General features: G+C 36.3%; 6 protein-coding genes across 6 annotated transcripts; 4 read left to right on the forward strand and 2 right to left on the reverse strand.

Moving 5' to 3' along the window:
* Positions 1-383: 383 nt before the first annotated feature.
* On the forward strand, positions 384-1,939 carry DFA_11865 (HEAT repeat-containing protein; the record flags this gene model as incomplete). The annotated part of the gene is made up of 4 exons (XM_004350758.1): positions 384-707; positions 810-1,315; positions 1,406-1,659; positions 1,698-1,939. 4 exons carry the CDS (start codon positions 384-386, stop codon positions 1,937-1,939), a joined length of 1,326 nt encoding a protein of 441 aa, XP_004350809.1.
* Positions 1,940-2,357: 418 nt separating this feature from the next.
* utp20 (HEAT repeat-containing protein) lies at positions 2,358-10,141 on the forward strand (the record flags this gene model as incomplete). The annotated part of the gene is made up of 3 exons (XM_004350759.1): positions 2,358-3,378; positions 3,466-8,306; positions 8,381-10,141. 3 exons carry the CDS (start codon positions 2,358-2,360, stop codon positions 10,139-10,141), a joined length of 7,623 nt encoding a protein of 2,540 aa, XP_004350810.1.
* Positions 10,142-10,491: 350 nt separating this feature from the next.
* Positions 10,492-11,803, reverse strand: DFA_11867 (uncharacterized protein; the record flags this gene model as incomplete). The annotated part of the gene is made up of 5 exons (XM_004350760.1): positions 10,492-10,756; positions 10,824-10,993; positions 11,086-11,261; positions 11,354-11,507; positions 11,729-11,803. The coding sequence occupies 5 exons, from the start codon at positions 11,801-11,803 to the stop codon at positions 10,492-10,494; spliced, it is 840 nt and encodes a 279-aa protein (XP_004350811.1).
* A 363-nt stretch (positions 11,804-12,166) lies between these two features.
* Positions 12,167-13,997, reverse strand: cct6 (chaperonin containing TCP1 zeta subunit; the record flags this gene model as incomplete). Its single annotated transcript, XM_004350761.1, has 3 exons — positions 12,167-13,058; positions 13,138-13,664; positions 13,797-13,997. 3 exons carry the CDS (start codon positions 13,995-13,997, stop codon positions 12,167-12,169), a joined length of 1,620 nt encoding a protein of 539 aa, XP_004350812.1.
* Positions 13,998-14,534: 537 nt separating this feature from the next.
* DFA_11869 (uncharacterized protein) lies at positions 14,535-17,318 on the forward strand (the record flags this gene model as incomplete). Its single annotated transcript, XM_004350762.1, has 5 exons — positions 14,535-15,266; positions 15,333-15,633; positions 15,691-15,836; positions 15,922-16,050; positions 16,131-17,318. The coding sequence occupies 5 exons, from the start codon at positions 14,535-14,537 to the stop codon at positions 17,316-17,318; spliced, it is 2,496 nt and encodes an 831-aa protein (XP_004350813.1).
* A 486-nt stretch (positions 17,319-17,804) lies between these two features.
* DFA_11870 (uncharacterized protein) lies at positions 17,805-19,281 on the forward strand (the record flags this gene model as incomplete). The annotated part of the gene is made up of 4 exons (XM_004350763.1): positions 17,805-17,951; positions 18,038-18,367; positions 18,449-18,892; positions 18,979-19,281. 4 exons carry the CDS (start codon positions 17,805-17,807, stop codon positions 19,279-19,281), a joined length of 1,224 nt encoding a protein of 407 aa, XP_004350814.1.
* Between the last annotated feature and the right edge of the window lie 512 nt (positions 19,282-19,793).

Below are 19,793 nucleotides of genomic sequence, written 5' to 3' on the forward strand. Positions count from 1 at the left end.
AGACCGCAATTTTCAATCTTTTTTCAAAAAACGAACGAGGAAAAAAAAACGACAACATCTATCCATCGCTCAGCAGCATATCCCTAACTATACTTCTACTTGTTTCGATTTCTCCTTTATATTTTAATCCTCCTCTAACTCTTACTTTTATATATATACCTTTTTGTTCAACCTCCCCTCCCTCATCCATCAATATAGAGGAGTGTTTATTTTAATATATTATTTATCTATCCTATCCCTCCACATTTCTACATTAATAGAAACCAAACAAACTCAATACAACATACATAAATACAATATACTTTTGTTTGTTTTTAGATAGATACATACATATATATATTATACATTACAACCATTTAGTGAAATAGTATAAACTACACACTATGGCAAAGAATACAAACACCTCCAAAACCAACAACAAAGGAGGTAATGTAGGAATCAAAAAGACACCAACTACGAGTAGTAATACAGCTGCCGCATCCTCTTCTTCGATTCTAACGAACAAGAAAAAGAGTGAAAGTGCACCATCATTATCACAGATGGTTGAAAAGGTTGATTCTGAAAACATCGATCTTACCATCATTCAAAATCAATACCTCGATAAACTACAATCCACCACTGAAAGTGACACTATCAATGGTATGGATATCGATTCAGAAGATGATTATGATGATACTCCCGAACAAGGTTATGAAAATAGATATAAAGTAAGATAGACAAAAAGAAAGAAAATATGACACACCCATTCATCAACTCTCATACTTATCATTATTATTATTTTTCTTTTTTTTACTTTACTATTTTAATAGTACAGAGGATTTAATGCAAAGATTGGAAAGATTGATATATCAACATTTAATAAACGTGTTGGTGATCGTATTATAGAGGTACAAAGTGACAATGACTCTTACTTTGTGATGACACTGCAACAGTGGACAGACAATAACTTGACACTACACTATAGTAACTTTAGAGACGATATCAATGCCATCACCTATATGACGGCATTACCACAGGTACTTTTGCACAAGGATGAATTGATTCGCATCATTATCAAGCATCTCCAAGTACCCAACTCGATGGCACTCAAAGCTATTCTCAGTGTGTTGGCTGCATTGTCGAGAGACCTCAGAAGTGAGTTCTACGAATCATTCCTTCCCGTGCTCCAAGTACTCATCCAACTCTTACAGATTCAACCCAACTCTGGTAAACCTGTTCTCACCTCTGAAGCAATCGAAGAGATATTCACCTCTATTTGTTTCATGTTTAAATTCTTGGAGAAATATATTCTTAAAGATTTTATTACTCTCTACAAGTATGTATATACATACATACATAGCTATAGTATACTACAAATAGATACTAATACTTATTTACTTTACATTTATTTACTTTTATTATTTAGAATATACTCACAATTGTTTACACACAAGAAACATTATATTAGAAGGTTTGCAGCTGAAGGGTTAGCATTCCTTGTTAGAAAGATTGGTGTGGAGAGTGTTGAACCATTGTTGGAAGAGATGTTTAGATTGGCACAAGACGATTCAAGTTACTCGTATGCCGACTCGTTCTCCTATCTGTTGTTTGGCACTGTCAAGGGTGTCAAGGGTAGATTCCACTCGCGTACAGAGATTCTCCTGCCTGTCATATTCCGTCGTATGGATTACGCCAATTGGTGTGGTGATGTGAACAAGTACACGGTGGCCAAGTCACTGTCGAGATTCCGGTTCATGAGAATGATGCATCGCCAGATGGTGGCACATGGCAGAAACGAGACAGACGCATTAAACCCAGTGTGGACGTGTCTGCGCAAAGAGGTGGAGCAGCTGGTGCAGATGGTAAAGGGGGAAAAGAAGCCGAGCCAGGAGCACAGCCAGCACCACTCGAACCAAGTCAACGCATACTACAATATCGTGGGTCAATGGGTGTCACATAGAAACGGCGAGCAGGTGGTGGAGACCAGCGACATTTTGACCATTCTCCAGGCCTGTTTGAACAAGACGTTCTACAAACAATACATACAACAATACGAATTCGAGATTGCAGAGATCACGTTGGTCATGTCATCGTATCTGCCGTTGATCGAGGGTGACGGACATCGCGAGGAACGCGACTCGTTCTTTATGTTGGTCGACTTGTTGTTCTCGACGGCCGACCAAACCGCGCAACACAGTGTCTTTAGATTCTGCTTGCAGTTGGATCGCGAGCAGCTCTTTGAGGCATTCTTCTTTAACCGTCTCGTCAAGTATCTAGAGCGAAACGCCACCACGCTCTCTCTCGAGAGCACCCTCTCCTTTTTGATCCGATGTTTCACCATTGATCCCTTCACCGCTGCACCCGTCAACCATCACGATATGAAGCAGTTGACCAACACCCCATCCCTCTCCAATCGAATCATCTCTATCATTTCAACATTTAATAGCAAGTCAAAGACAACATCGACAGCGCAGCTTGACGAGACTGAATTAAAATCGGTTTGGTCAGCATTGACATGTCTCCAATTTTTACCCATCGTCGATCAAGATGCCATCATCTCATCACTCGATCAATTATATAATATTTTACAAAAGCATCAACAAGACGGAACAGTCATTTACACCTATTTGCTTTCACAAACCATTATCACTACTTCCATTTTATTATCAAGATTTGAAAACATCAACAAAATGAAGGCATCAATCTCCAAGTACTTGGATTTGGTCCGTAACAATCCAACCAACTATTATATCCTCACATCTGTTTCTTGCTTTTTCGAAACATACGTCACATTATTAAATACAATCAAGCACCCAATTGTTAAGGATGATTCAATGACCAACAACAAAAAGTCGAAAAAGGGTACTACCACTGCCAACAAACCAGCAGCTGTCAAGATAGATTCTACCTATTACATTGCCAATGATACATTCAAGAATGATATTTTACCACTTTTCAAAGAGAATTTATCCAACAAGTCAACATACATTAGACGTTCAACACTCAGTTTACTTGCATTTATCAATCAATTGACTGTTGGATTCAATGCTACAAAGCCAACTGAACAACAAATGGCTCAAAAGAACTCGGTCGATCCAACCGCCGAGTATCGATTGATGGAAAAGGTTTTTGACAATTGTCTCGATGTTGAAAACACCAAATACCACACCATCGAAGGTCGTACCGTCATGCGTCGTATCGACAATGTTATGGCCGTCTACAATAGTGAAAAGGTTGTCTATCTCAACCAACACATCTACCACTATCTTTTGGGTACTCTATACATTCGTTATACCCTTCTTTGGACTGGTGTTCAAAAGTTCCTAACAGAGATTTGTAAAAAGGATCTATCAATCATTTTCCCAATCATCTTAAATTTAATTAAATTAAATAATAATGGTAAAAGAAACAAAATAGAAACAAAAAAGAAAAAGAAAATGAATAGACATAAATATTAATATTAATATATTTTTTTTAATTTTTTAGATATTGATACATTTATTGCAAAAAAGAGACAAGAAAGTTTAATTGCAGAATGTGGTGGTGCAACAGAAGAAGAAAATATAGTGGAATTGGAAGAAATTGAAAAAGATGGTGAAGATGAACAAGATGAACAAGAGGAAGAAGAAGAAGATAAAAAGGTTATAGTTGAAGAAGAAGAAGATCAAAGAAATGATGTAAAGATGGTTGAAGAGGAATCAAGCAAACAATACTTTACCGTTCAATCAATCTATCAATTATTCTTTGATTTTAATGATTTTTCAAATACTGAGTCATCGACTTTGGCCGATGGCAGTTTCCAACCACAACAACAACAACAAAAGGGCAAGAGACGTCACACCGCTGTTGGTATGAATATCATTTACTATCATACCGAACCAATCTCAATGGCCGAGACATTGATCAAGTTTGTTTCACAAAATGGCAAGCTTTTTGAGGACTATGTCAGCGACATTACCACATTGTTCTTGAGTTTCCTCGTCTACGACTACAACCAACGTCACACCCATGTCTTTACATCGATGATTGACACTATGATCAATCAACCAAGACTCCTCGGTGACTCAATCGACAGAGATGCTCCACCACGTACCTACAGTGCCATCATTGCCAGAAATCTGATGGTTGCCTACCTCGAATTCTTTGCTCAGCAATCACCCGACAAGATTGTCCATCCCGAACTCATGCTAGAGATTTTCATGACTTGTCTCGATGTCGACGATGAAAAGGTGCAATCTCAGTCCATTCAATGTATTGTGATTTGGCAACAAAAGGAAATCCTCCCTTACAAAAAGACATTGGAGCGTTTGGTTAGAGACGCTACCATGCGTGAGGAAATGACCACCTTTATCGTGTCACAGGCATCCCCACACGTCTCGGTCGATTCCGATCATCGTGCCATCATCCTCCAACTCATCACTCGTATTCTCTTGTCAAAGATCTACCGTAAGGGTACTAATCGTCGTCAACTAGAGTCACAACGTAACTTTATCCTTACTTATTTGGCCGGTTTCACAAGTCAAGAAATTAAACCAGTCATTGACAGAATTGTTTTCCAATTTACCAATTTATCAATCTTCCAAGATGGTGAAGGAAAGGAGGATCAAAATATGAATAGTATGACCGAAATTATTCAAGGTGACGTAAACAAGTTACCATCACTTGATCATCAAGTTAGTTTCCTTAATATTGCTCAACCAATGATTCGTCAATTGGGTGGTATTTTGGAACCATACATGGGCACCATTCTACACATTCTCACTACTATCTCTGTGTCTATCTGCTCGAGCAAGTCATTTGGTAATGATAGAGACCACTACAAGTGGAAAAAGGGTGCTGCTACAGTCGGAGAGGTTCGTTCGTTGGTATTCAGACGTGTCGCTCTGCTTCTCGAAAGACTACCCAAGTTTGTCACCAATGTTGTCATTGATGGCCAGTCATCGTCCAACGAGCAATACTTGGATGTCATTGTTGACATTATCGCCAGAATCATTCCAGAGGTTGGCCATCAAGGTCTCTCTGAGGGTATGAAGCAGTGTATCATGGCAATCAGCAGATCCGCCAACATTGTCGGTCAACTCGTCAGACACGAGAATCTCTTGCCCATGTTGTTTGGCTTCCTTCCAGTCAGCTCTGCTCATCACGATGATATCCTCACCATCATGGAAAATCTACTCGTACTTGCCGTCGATGAAGAATCCACCGCTGAAGATAGAGAGTTATTCAAAAAGGTTGTCGTTCCCAATGTCAATGCCATCATTTCATCCATCTCACTCATCTTGGACGATTCCAAGCAAAAGGAGAAATTGGCAGAAGAAAAACGTATCAAAGATCTTAGACAAAGAGAATCTGAAAAGAAAAAGAATCAACCAAAACCTCAACAAGACCAAGAAATGAAGGTTGATCAAGTAGTTGAAGAAAAAGAAGAGGAAAAGAAGGAAGTTGAAGGCCAACAAGAAGATAGTGATGATGAAAGTGATGAAGAAGAAGAAGATGAGGAAGAAGAGGAAGAAGAAAAGAAAGAATCAATGGATATTGAAAAGACAACTACTCCTACAACTACTGCAGTAATCCCATCAAAACCAAAGAAAAAGAAACCAACCAAATTAAAGAATTTATCCAAGAGAAAGGTTGTGATTTTGGTTGAAGTCAGTAAATATAGTTTGGACAAGGATCAAGCATGTTTGTTGTTGGAAATTATGTTACATTTCTGCAAGAGTTACAAACCATTTGGAGGAAAGGGTATTCGTATTGAAAACTTTAACTTTGTAAAGTATCAAGAAGAAATATTGTCTGTTTCCATCTTGACCATTGTTTCCAATTTGATGCAACAAATTGATGATAGTCAAGTACAAGAACATGTGTCGTCACTGTCGGTCCTCTACTATGTCTTCCAGTCAAAACAAACTCGTACATTGTTGACCGATGTATTTGTACATCTTGGAAAGCGTGTCCCCTATCTCGAACCGATCCTCCCCATCCTCGTGGATTTGAACAGCTATGCTGTACGTACCGCCAACGACACCTACGACTTTAAAAAGATGTTTGCCGCTTTTGAAAAGCTCAATAATGCCGACAGCATCTTGGAATTCAACGATCAACAAATTCTCCCATTGTTCTACAACATCTTGTATTTTGTCAATGATTCAGATTACTCTGTTCGTGCATGTGCCGTTCAATCTGCTAATATCCTCATTGACCATCTCAAAGAAGACGATAACACTGTCGATAGGAAGAATCATTTACTCTCCAATGACACATTGATCAAATTACTTCAAGACGCTTTGATTCCATGTGTACGTCAAGCATGTCGTGTATCAAAGTGTACTGCCAGAGAAGAGTTGTTGGCCTTGTTTAGTCGTTTGCTCGTCGTCACCAAATGCGAGTTGTTCTTTGAAGATTTGAAGCCACTTGTTGGAGAGACACAGGAAACCAACTTCTTCCTCTCGTACAATGACATCAAGAAGGGTAGACGTGGAGCATCGTTTGACATGCTCATCAACGTGTTGAATACCGGCCACAAGCTGTCATCCAACACATCGTTCCAGATCTTTGTGCCGTTGTTTACCACGATGATGGTCGACGAATCGGACAACCGTGACCACACTGACAATGACATGATGGGTAAGGCTACCCGTGCGCTCGCTACCATTGCCAAGCAGATGGAGTGGAGCGACTACTACAAGCTGGCCGACCTGCTTCTCAAGACGATGGACAAGAACGAAGGTGCCATGAAGTTCCTCTTGCGTTCCGTGTGCGGTGTGCTCGACGCCTTCCACTTTTACATTGACAATGACGATATTGGCGGCGACCGTGTAGCTGCCATCAAAAAGGGTACCATTGGCGAAGACAAGCTCATCAACCAGGGTGGCAAGCTCGGCAAGGTTGTGTTCCTCCATCCATCCAAGCAGGCCAAGTTGACCAAGGAAGACCTAGCCAAACAACGCAAGGAAGAGCAGCAAAAGCGTCAACTCAACGCCAAGAAGCGTACCTTGTCGCAAGAGATCCACGACACGATCGTGCACAGTCTCATGCCCCGTCTCGACAAGTATCTCAAGATCAAGCGTCGTGTCGACAAGTACGACCGATTCTCTGACGTTGAGGCCGTCGTCAACTTGCCCGTTGCACTCGCCGTATTTAAGTTGATCGAGTTGTTGCCAAGAAAGAGTTCTGGATTGTTGCGTGCCCGTCTTTTGGCCAAGGTGTGTGCCGAGCTCAAGAGCAAGACCCAAATGGTACGTGACGTGTGTCGTGAGACACTATGCACTGTGCTCGAGGTCATTGGCGCCAAGATGTTCCCAGAAGTTGTCAAAGAGATGCTTGTCCACTTGCACAGCGGTTACCAAAAGCATATCCTTATCTTTACCCTCTACACACTGCTCAATCACCTCAAAGAGACTATCAAGGCCGAGTGTGGATGCATTGACAATTCTGTAAAGTCTATTGTCACTGCCACCGTAGACTATATCTTTTTCGATATTACTATGCCCGACGATGTCTCTGCACACAAGGAACTCTACTCTGAAGCCAAGGCACCACACGTATCTGACGTTATGACACTCGTCGCCGAGTACACTACCTTTGCACAGGTCCAACAACGTATCATCGACCCTCTCGAAGGTATCATTCTCCAGACACCATCCAAACGTCTCTTGCCAAAGATTGGCATGCTCCTCGACGCCATGGACGAAGGTCTCCAAGCCAACAAGAGCTCCACCGTTAAGGACACTCTCATCCTCGCCTACAACCTCAACACCAAGGGTCTCACCAAACGTGCCGAGGACCAAAAGAAGCCCGACCGCAACCCCAACCTCAAAAAGACCTACGAGGAGACTATGACCATCCAAGCCAACCCACTCCACTACAAGGACAACATGGTCAAGCAATGGGACAGTTTCTCATACATCTTTGTCGAGTTGGCACTCCGTCTCTTGAAACGTGCCATTCGTAACGATCAGTCGCTCAAGTTGATGGATATGATCGATCCACTCGTCCCCATGGTTGTCCAATCACTCTCACACAGCCAAGTCAATATTGTCGATCTCTCTATTCGTGTACTCCGTGAAATGCTTCGTCCCAACTACCACATTCCATCGTTGGACAAGAGTTTCAAGTCAATTGTCGTTAAGATCTTGACTCGTCTCTCCAAAGACATTTCCAACCAAAAGATTACCAGCAGTTGTTTCAATATTCTCACTGCCATCTACACCAACAGACATAAGGGTAATGCTATTGGTACAAATCAAATCATCTCCATTCTTCAACTTTCAAAACAATTATTCGATGATCCAAAAGCTAAAATTGATGAAACTATTGAATTTGTTCATGTAAGTCAAAAAAAGAAAAGAAAACAAAAACTTTTTAGATTTATTAATTCTTTTCTTTTTTACTTTTTATTTAGAAAATAATTACAAGTAAAGTTCAAGTTGTAGAAATTTATGATATTATTGATATAGTTTGTAATATATTGGTTAGAACTACAGTTGTCAATGATCAAAGAGCATTGGCAAATATGTTTATCGATTTCCTTTTATATTATCCAATGGGAGAAGACAGATTAAAGACACACATTACCTTTTTGATCAAGAATCTTGCCTATGAGACTCCAGAAGGTCGTTTGTCAGTTCTCAAGATGTTGCTCAAGGTATCCGAAGCCTTCCCTCTAGAGGTTCTACACAAGTACCTCTCGATTATCTTTATCCCATTGGCCGCCAGATTGGGTAATGATACCTCTGAGGATTGTAGATCATTGGTCTCTCGTATCATCAAGACCATTTCAGGACGTATTGGACAAACCCATATCAAAAAGTTGGTCGATGTCATTGTCACTTGGTTCAACAATCCCAATGGAAATGTTGCCATGCACAAGTTGGCAGCTCAAGTCATCAGTCTCATGGCTGAAGGTGCTGGTGCATCATTCTCTGTACACTTTGAAGCAATCCTTCCACTCATGGTACAACATCTCAGTGGTGGTTTGGCCAAATGGAAACAATTGTTGACTGACAATGCCGCCTTGACCGAAGAAGAGTTGTCCAAGTCATCATCACTCGATGGTTGGCAATTGGTATATTTTATCTTTGTCGCCATGGAAAAGATCTATGCCGTCGATTCTTCGTTGTACGCCAAGACTGCTGCCTCTCCACTATGGTCCATTGCCTTGGAGTTCCTCAACTATCCACATATTTGGGTTAGAACATGTATCAATCGTATCTATGGTGGATACTTTACCGCTCAAAAGGTTGAAGAATTGATTCCACTCGTCAACTCTATCCACTCTTCTCAACAACAAAAGAAGAAGCAACAACCCACTCCTCTACAAAAATCAATCACCTCTATTGTTTTCGATCCAACCAATCTCTATCAATTGACCAAAAAGACATGCGCACAAATTAATAGTCAATTGTTGACCGAAGAATTGGGTTTACAATTGGTCAAGAATCTCATCTTTTTGTCAATGATATTTACCAAGTGTACTGGTATCAAACCAATTCAAGTTTTGGACAAGGAAAATGAAGATCATATTGAAGGTGATGATTATTCAAATTGGGGTTTAAATTTAATTCAACAACAACAAGAAGTAGAAGATGAAGAAGAAGAAGAGGAAATAGAAGAAGAATTCGAAGAAGTAAAAGAAACAAATGTACAATTAAAATCAAAGGAAATGATTGATTGGATGTTTAGTAGATTATCAAAGATTGCATCAAAGAGAGGAGAAACTAGAAGAAAGGTTGTATTTAGATGGTATGCAGTTATGGTTACTCAATTAAATATGGACAACCTCAAGGAATACCTTGGATTCATCGTATCGCCAATCGTAAAGACCTTGGACTCCAAGGTTGAAAATGTATCAGACGCTGAAAAGGAGTTGGCAGAAGAGGTTTTAATCATGCTCAGAAAGAAGATTGGAGCTGTCAATGTATCCAAATTGTACAAGGAAATTGAAGAAAAGATCATCGCCAAGAGATTCGAAAGAAGACAAGAAGGAAAATTACTAAAGATCAACGATTACGCTCAATACAAACAAAAACAAGTAGAAAAGAAGAAAAAGACAAAGGAAAACAAAATCAAAAAGAGAAAGGTTTTGTACGACGATTTAATAGATACTAGGGATAAAATTAAAGTTTCTAGAAATACTTTGGAAAGTATGGAAACTGATGAATAAATAAATTAAACTCAACAATTATATAATTATAACAAAAGAAAGAAAGAATGATCTATAAAGTAAATTTTATTTTTATTTTAATTATTATTAGGATAGAGTCATAAAGAAAGTGTCAACATCAATGAGCCGGATAAGTGCATTTGGTATACCATATTGACTAACCTCATAGGTATTAAGATTGGCCAAACAAATTTCGAGTTTATAGTCTCCGTAACCATTGATTGAAATCATCGAGAGATAACCATTGACAGGGTCCAATACAAAGCTCATTTATCCATCAATTGCACCGGCGTTTTCGTTTGGGATGTTGAAGTGTTTTCAATGATATCCACTTCAAATATGTAGGATGCTCAATCACCAGTATCACCTCTTAGTCCAGCAAAGAAATTGGAGTTGTGTTGATACAACTCGGTAGAGTAATAACAACTATCAGGAACATGATCGAATTTAATAGTGGTCGATGACATATCTCCAGACAGAGTGTTATAGGTGACAACTACCATCTGACCATATTGGTTGGTTGCTTGACTTGGACCACCCAGATATATTGTACCAGTTGACTCATTGTAAGATGATTGTATGAATAATCCATTACCTGATAAAGTTATCACATCCCTAAAACAATAATAATAATAATTAGATGATCCATAGCAAACATTGTAAAAAGTAGAAGTATGTATACTCTTTTTTTTGATTATAATCAAATTTTAGCAACACTGAACCGGCAGTATACTCGGCATTCAGGTACACTATATTGTTAATTGAATCATATGATGCAATCTGAGGACTCCATTGGTCATCTAGTTGTGGAAACTTTAAATCTATGAATGACTTTTGAAAAAGAGTGTTATTCTAAAGAGAAAGAGAGAGAAGTATTATTATTATTATGACAATCATTATTAATATTATTGTAAAGATTATGACGTACCTGAACATTATATGACCAAATAATTGGAATATAAGATTGTTATATTACCTCCAATGAGCAAAAAGTCATCACCAGATGATGATGGTTGAATAACAACACCATTGAATTCTACCAAATCACCAGGAGATAAAGGTATTGTATGTTTAAAGATGAGATCTCCATTCGTTATGTTGATAGCATAGTACACTCCATCTATATCAAATACATGAAGAATTGTTGGTACATCCTTGATTGAGGTTCATAGAGTAGAGGGGAGGCGGGGTTAGAGAGTGATATCTATAAACAATCACATATATACATACGGCTATTAATACACCAAAAAGAGACTGCAATATTATCAGCACTGTAATCACATAAAGATTTATCTGATTCGTTTGACCTTTTATTTAAAATGAGGAAAAAAGGGTCGGTCCAAAAACAAAAGAAACCATGTCCAGTCTTTCAATCAAAACCACAAAAAATCTATAGAAACCTTCTTCTGACCTTTTTTAAACTAAATATCAGAGGGTTTCAGTCGAGGGATTGCGACATCGATATATGATGATTTATCCAATTTTTTTGTTGGGGGACTTCAAAAGGAAAGATGAAGCTTGGAATCCATCTCTTGAACCTAAAATAATTATAACATGATTATTTTTAAAAGCTACTTTAATACCTACTTTATAAATTAATTTAAATTCTAATCCCTTTTGAGGATTTGTATTAATCCATTTCTTTAATATTTCAATATCCATTGAACTAAATATAGAGATGGTAATTGAATTATCTTAAAGAAATTCATTTCCTTATCAATTTGAACCTTTTTGTCCAATTGGTATTCCCCATCCCTCATAAAATCCAAGATTGATCCAAAATGAGTTCCATTTCTTTAAATTTTAAAAAAGGGTTGATTAGAACATAAAATAAATGATTCTAAAGAATATAGCTATCAATAAAAATATTAGTTAATCTATTGATATCAATTGCACAAGAAAACATCGTAAGTTTAAATCATGATGGGCGATTGATTTAAAATAATATCATAGGTTATTGTATTTGTTTTAATTAAATTATTTATTTATTTTTTAAAAAAAAAAGATTATATATATATTTTTTATTTATTCTTGAGCACCATCTGGAACACTGCTACCTCTCATACCCTTACCGGCCTTGATGATTTCATCGACTAATAAAAGTTGGGCGGCAATGACTGGAGCGCTTCTGTAAATTTGTTTGAGGACAGAGTATTGATCGTAGACACCTTCTTGGATGGGGTTCATTGGCTCGCCAGAGGTAATGTCGAGACCGACAATGTGGCCCTTGGCATGTTCGTCTTGCAACTTGATGAGGGTGTCCATTGGATCAAAGCCAGAGTTTTCGGCCAAGGTCTTTGGCACGACGAGGATGGCGTCGGCAAATGCTTGCACACCCAACTTGGTACGGCCTTGGACGGTGTCCTTGAACTCGAGTAGATCACGGTGGGCAGCCACTTGGAAGGCACCACCACCTGGGATGACGACACCATCTTCAATGGTGTTTTTGACAGCACGGAGACCATCACGGAGGGCGTCCTTGATTTGCTCGATGGTGTGTTTATTTGGTCCTTTGATGAGAATAGTACATGAGAATGGGTTCTTGACACCTTCGACAAAAGTGTATTTGTCCTCGCCAATGGTGTGTTCGTAGACGAGCTCGGCGTGACCGAGGAGGTCTGGAGTGAGGTCTTCCAACGAGTTCATGGCGGTACCTCCACATGCCAATGTGAGACGTTCCATATTTCTACGCTTGGCACGACGCAAAGCGAGGATACCGGCCTTGGCAAACATGTCGAGGCAGATTGGGTCAATACCCTTTTGGTTGATGACAACAAAGCTCTTGTCTGGTGTATCGCAAACGTGATTCTTTAATTCAATAATTTGTCTGCATCTTTGTGCAATCAATTTATGTTCACCATCAATCATTCTTGATCTTTGTTCATGATCCTTGTATAAGAAATTTGAATTTACTTCACTAAGAAAATATTAAATAACAAAAGGTAAGTACGGCAATCCAATCATAACTATCTTTATCTTCTTCTAGGTTTACGTACGTCTTTTCAAATTCCAAAGAAACGTTACAGGTAAGGATGAAACAGTTTGTTAATTTCTTTGGCATGTCTGGATGACGAGCACCGTGATCAAGGACAAGACCCTTGACGAGGGTGGATTCACCGTCGGTACGGTGTTGCATGGTCATGGTTTCGACCATAAAGAGATCGAGTGGTTCGTCATCCTTTCTGATGAGCAAGAGAGCATCGACTACGTGCTCGGTGAGTTGATCGGCAATGGGTACTGGAACCTTTGTACGCAATGAAGATCTAGCAATCGATACCAACAATTCTCTGTCCAATGTGTTTTTAGTTTGCTTGAATTTCTCGAGGAACTCTAAAACACGATCCTTTGCCAAGTTGATACCCTCTGACAATACACGTGGATGTACATTCTCTGCCAAATATCTCTCGCTTTGTTTCAACAATTCGCCAATCGTTATAATGTTTGATGTTGTACCATCACCTGTAATATCATCTTGTGCAGTTGCTGTTCTTGCAATCAATGCTGCTGTTGGGTGTTGAATTTGCTAAATAAAACAAACATATAAATATAACAAACAACAAATTGAACAGAATATATATATATATATTAGTAAGAAGAAGAAGAGAATAGATCGATTATATATGTTGTTGTCTGTCGCATATATATGTGTTCATACCATTTCATGTAATAAAACACTACCATCCTTTGTAATCTTGATGTCACCACCACCAGATACCAACATCTTGATGGTACCCTTTGGACCAAGGTTAGATTTGAGAACCGATTGCAAACCCTTGGCGGCACTGATATTGAGTAAGAGTGATTGTCCTCTCTTGGCATCGGCTGGTGTACCAGCTTGTTTAATCATGCTCAACATTTTCGATAATATAAGATATAATAACTACTTGTACTAGTTTAGATAACGACGTTTGAACTAAAGATATTATATATTTATATATGTGTAGGTAGGTAGGTAGAGGGATGATGAAGGATGATGGTGATGATCTCCAAAAAGGTGAAGAAAGCGCTTTCTCCCAATTATCGACTTCAAAAAAAATAAAATAAAAAAAGCTTTGAAAAAAACTCATCTGAGACGGATGGATGGAACTTCGAATTCAACAAAATCAAGGTTGGTATAACTTTATAAATAATATAATAGTTTTGTTGATTATTGGCAATAATACTAATAAGTTGGAGTCACCCACCAATTTAAATTGCCGAAAGATGGAGGATCGATAGATTTAATTTATTTATTTTTGTTGGTTGGTTGAGGTTGAAGGGTGCACCCTTGGAAAATTTTAGCATTATATCAACTTTAATTTCATTTTTATTATTATCTGTTCTGCTCATTTTGTATTTTATATTTTACATTTATTATCTTCATCTTTTTTAGAGATATAGGAGAAGAAGAGGGATGGATATATCACCTATAGCATCATCGAATAAAGATCATAGCTTTACTACACCTGCCAAAGGAACAGGAGGAGAGATGGGAAATGGTAATACAAGTAGTACTACTTCAACCTTTTTGACACCTTCAACACCCAACCATCATCATCATCATCATAACAATAATAATAATAGCAGTAATATATTGACACCATTATCAAAACCTTCATTCACATCGTCATCATCATCAACGACTTCAACATCAACATCATCATCTTCACAACAACCATCTACACCAACTACTACTAGTACAACATCTACTACAACTGCTGCTACTTCAAATATTACAATACCAACACAATTAAAATCATCATCATCAACTGGTAGTACAAGTAGATTTGTATTTAGTAACAAACAAGATGTCACCAGTCAAATGAAAACCTATCGATTCGAGGTTGACATGAAAGAGAGTAATATCATTGACTTTGATGTATTGGTTAAAAAGGAAGCAAAGAGATTGAATCAAGAAAAGAACAAATACAAGATATCAGACTCTTTCTACGAACCAGGTGCCAACAACAAGAACAATACATCGGCACTCAGCGATTCCTCAGAGTTTGATGACTTTTTACCTGCACTTCCCAAGAATCGGTTGACCGAAGTTATTGATAGAATTGAAAGAATTCATGCAGATGATTCAGATGATGATTCCGATCGTTATGATAGTGATGATTCATTTATTGATAATACTGATGCTGTATGTATAATTAAAAAAAAGAAAAAAAAGATCAAAATGATGGTTTGTTGACTTGTTATGTTTTAGGTTGTTTCAAAAGCAAATGTTTCAACCAATTATGGAGGATTTTTTGTACACGTTGGTGAATTGGAGACAAGGGATGAAGATGATTCAGACTATGAAAACAATACACCAATTAAAAAGAAAAAGAGAAAGGTCAAAGATACCATTGATAATACACCAACCAACCGAATCAAAAAATCAAAACCTACAGGCACTTCAACTACTTCGACCTCTACAACTGGTGGTAGTGGTACAATCGATGATAAATTGGAAGAATTACTTTTAAAATTAGAACGTGAAATTAAAAGTATGGTATCATCAAATAGTAATCATCAAAGAATCTTTTTTAAATATTAATTAATGATTTATTCATTTATTAAAGGTGAACAATTTTTACCAAGAAATGCAGGTCCATTGTTGGCAAGTATTTATGATGCTATCACTCGAACAAATAGTCAAGGTTATTTAACTGGTCCTGCCATCCAAAGAATTGTCGATTTTTGGCCTTTAAAAGAGAAAACTATTAAAGTAAGGGGGAAAAAGAGATAGAGGGGAAAGAGAATCCCTTATAACTTTTTTTTTTTTTTTTTTTTTTTTTTTTTTTTTTGAATAGATGCATCTTAAAAAAGCATGGGAAGATAATAGTGAAAGAACAAGGAACAAATCAGATAAATTGGTTGAGCAATTAAATGGAGTTTTGGAAAATCTTACTAGAGTCATAAAAGAAGAAATGGAAAAGAATGTATGTCTACAATCTATCAATCAATCAATCAATCAAAAGATTACAACATATTAATCAATATATATATTTATTTATTTTAGCCACCAAAAGATGGAGAAGAATATTATTGGACAAAAGAAGCAAAGGAACTTTTAGTAGAAGGAGTTGATTTAAACAAAGAGATTATTGAATTGAAAAATACTACTATAATGTGCGATGCTGAAAAGGAAGGAAAACCACCTGTTTTATTGATTGAAAAAACATCTAGAGCTCATCTATACAGACAGATTGTTGGATTGGTTGGTAACGATGCCTTTTTCAATGCAAAGGCAATCTCAAAGACCTATATGAACTTTACATCTGCCAAGAAAAAAAAGGAAAAGAGAATGATCAATTCTCAAAACAACACATCTACCTCGACTACTACTACTACCACAAATAATGGTTCTTCTTCTGTCAATAATTCACTCAATAGTTCATTAAATGATTCAAATGTTCTCAATTTATCATCTTCTGCAGTTCCAATGGCAACTACTTCTTCCATCAACTCTCCTAAAGCATCTAGTACTAGTAGCAGTACTAAACACTCTCATATGGAGAGTGAAGTTGACAGAGATAGAAAAAGAATTGAAAAAAGAGAAAAGGATGATAGTAGACCAAGAGACAAGGAAAGAGAAAGAGAAAAAGAAAAGGAACGATCATCAAGAGACAAAGAAAGAGAAAGAGAAAGAGAAAAGGAAAGATCAAGAGAAAAAGATAGAGGTGATAGACCAAGAGAAAAGGATAGGGAAAGAGAAAGAAGTCACAAGGATAGCAGTGATAGAAGAGATAGAGATAAAGAAAAGGGTCATAAGGATAGTAGTGGTAGTAGTGATAAAAGGGATAAGGATAGAGACAGAGAAAGAGATAGAAAGAGAGAAAAAGAGAAAAATAGAGATAGAGAAAGAGAAAGAGAAAAGAGTGGTTCTACTACTAGTAGTTCAACCAAGGATCGTGATAGAGAAAGAAAAGAAAAGGAAAAGAAAAAGGATAAATATTTGGATAAATTAATAGGAAATGATTTATCATCTTCTATTAGTTTATCAGACGATGATGAATTTGGATCAGTTCTTTTAGATAGAGTTAAAAAGGATAAAAGACCAAAACCAAGTTCTTCTTCATCTTCCTCCACATCCTCGTCTAACAACAACAACAACAATTTGTACAGCGGTTCATCAAAACATGACAATAATAATAATAATAATAATAATAATGGCGATATAAATAAGCATTTGGTGGATACACTATAGAGAATCAAAAAATAATCCAAAAGGAAATAAATATAAAATTAGATTGATATTTGTGATAGATAGTGATCTATTGCAATAATATAGTATACATATGTAAATCGAATTGATCAATTTCATATATAAATCGGAGCTTCAAATTTAATTAATTAATTAAATTATTATTTTATCTTTTTAAGAGTAATATCAGTTTTTCAAGAATATAGACAAAGCGTCAAAAGTGGGGAAAGGGTGAAAGTATCATTTAATAATTTTGTATTTTTTTGTATTATTTGTATTTAACACCCTCAGAACAAGATAGATATAAGACTCTCATTGTATATATATAAAGAAGAAAGAAAGACTTATCATATCATCAACAATAGTAGTAGAAGGAAGAATCATTAGTAGTTAGTGGTAGAAGGGGAGAGAAAGACAGACAGAGTTGTAGTAAAGTAATAATATAGTTTTGATATTTAGTAGTTTAAACTATCTTTTGTGTATAAAAAAATGGAACCAAATAAAGAAAACAAGATACCAGACTTGTATGAATACTTGGGTATATCAAATGAAGCAAGTGACGAAGAAATTAAAAAAGCTTACAAGACTTTAGCTAAAAGATATCATCCCGATAAACCAACTGGGTCAGATGAAAAGGTTTGAAATAATAAAACAAATATACATACATACATACCTATATTAGAGTACTTATTCTTCATTCATCATCATTATTATTATTCTAGTTTCAAGAATTAAATGCAGTTTATGAAATACTTTCAGATCCACAAAAGAAGAGAACTTATGATCATTTTAAACGTGTTGGTATTAGTATGCCCAACATGGCAAATGTAAATGAAATGAGTGAAGAGAATAGAAACGTAGCGATTAACTTTTTCATTGGCACCAACATTGGAGCATTGTATGCCTTTATTGCTATTGCCGTTAGCATCATATTCAACGTTCCTCTCACCACTTCATTTTTCCCATCACTTGCCGTATTTGTATCTCCTTTTGTATTAAATGGTGATTCAAAATCAATGGCTTTTGCAATTGGTGGTTTATCAGGAATGATTGTAAGTAGTATAGTAGAAAGCAATAGAGAATAGAATAGAAAAGAAAAGAAAAGAGTCTAATTTATCTTTTATTATTTTTAGGCACTTCCAATTTATGTTGTTGGATTTACAGCAGGAGTTAGTAAAAGATTATTAGAGGCACCTATAAATTATTGGAAGGGTATTGGATCGAAATCAGAGGATGGTGGTAGTAGTAACGACCATCATCGAACATCGTCGGCAATGTTGATATTGGATGAAAATGATTTTGAATTTATCAATAACCAAAAAGTAGAATACGAAAAGATTGACGAAATTGAAAGAAATTGGACATTCCTTGCATCAGAGACTGCATCCAACACCAATAACAATAAGAACACTTCAAACAAAAACAACAATACTACAGAATCGGCACACGAAGAATTATTCCAAAAAGCTATAGACAATATCAAAGAATTGGTCATCGTCATTGAAAAGCATTTTAATCAACAATACCCTTCATTTGAATCTGATTTGATTTTAAAGAAAATTCAAGAAATTAAACATGTATGAAGAAGAAGAAGAAGAAGAAGAAGATGTAATGATAGGTGTATTTTTTGATATACTAATCATAATACTTTTTTATTTTTTAGTGTATCATTGATATAGAATATTTATTAGCAATGGATATTGATAATGATGAAATGGAGAATCTAGAAAAAGAGAAAAACACCAAATTACAATTCAAATATAACAAGGATAGGTTATTCAATTCACTGGATCATTGTCTATCATTTATCAAAAATTATAAATCAACCAATAACAATAACAACAACAATAGCAATAACAACATAGGAGATAAAAACCAGATCAAATTATTACTATCACTTGTCAAAAACACCGAGATATCGCTAGAGGAATATGTTTTCAATAGTTTTGAATATTATCAAATTTAAATTAAAAAACAAACTAACCAAAATATAAATATACATATAAACACAACAACAACAACAACAACAACAACAACAACAACAACAACAACAACAACAACAACAACAACAAGTAAATATAATTGTAAATAATAATAATAATAATACCATCACCATTTTTTTATATAAATATAAATCACAATCAAAATTAACAATAATAATCATAATAATAATAAATTTATTTTAAACCTGAATATTAATTAATAAAAATAAATATAAAAAAGAAGAGAGAGAGATAGGTAGAGATCTTTTCCACATGTTTTAAATATTTTATTCTTCCAACTATTAAACACGAACACTACACCCCCTCTCACAGTGACAAACTCATTCTCTTTGACTCAAAACTTTGCAACCATTGGTTCATTATTCTTTCTTTGTTCACTTCACTACCAACCTCTCTTAAATTTTCAATTTCATCTTTGTCATTGTCGGACATATAATATCATCATCACCATCAATCACTTAATCACAATTAAAGA

This window comes from Cavenderia fasciculata (genome assembly GCF_000203815.1).
Source record: "Cavenderia fasciculata unplaced genomic scaffold Scf_EUAJFUG02HR96I-5, whole genome shotgun sequence".
Lineage (NCBI taxonomy): Eukaryota > Evosea > Eumycetozoa > Acytosteliales > Cavenderiaceae > Cavenderia > Cavenderia fasciculata.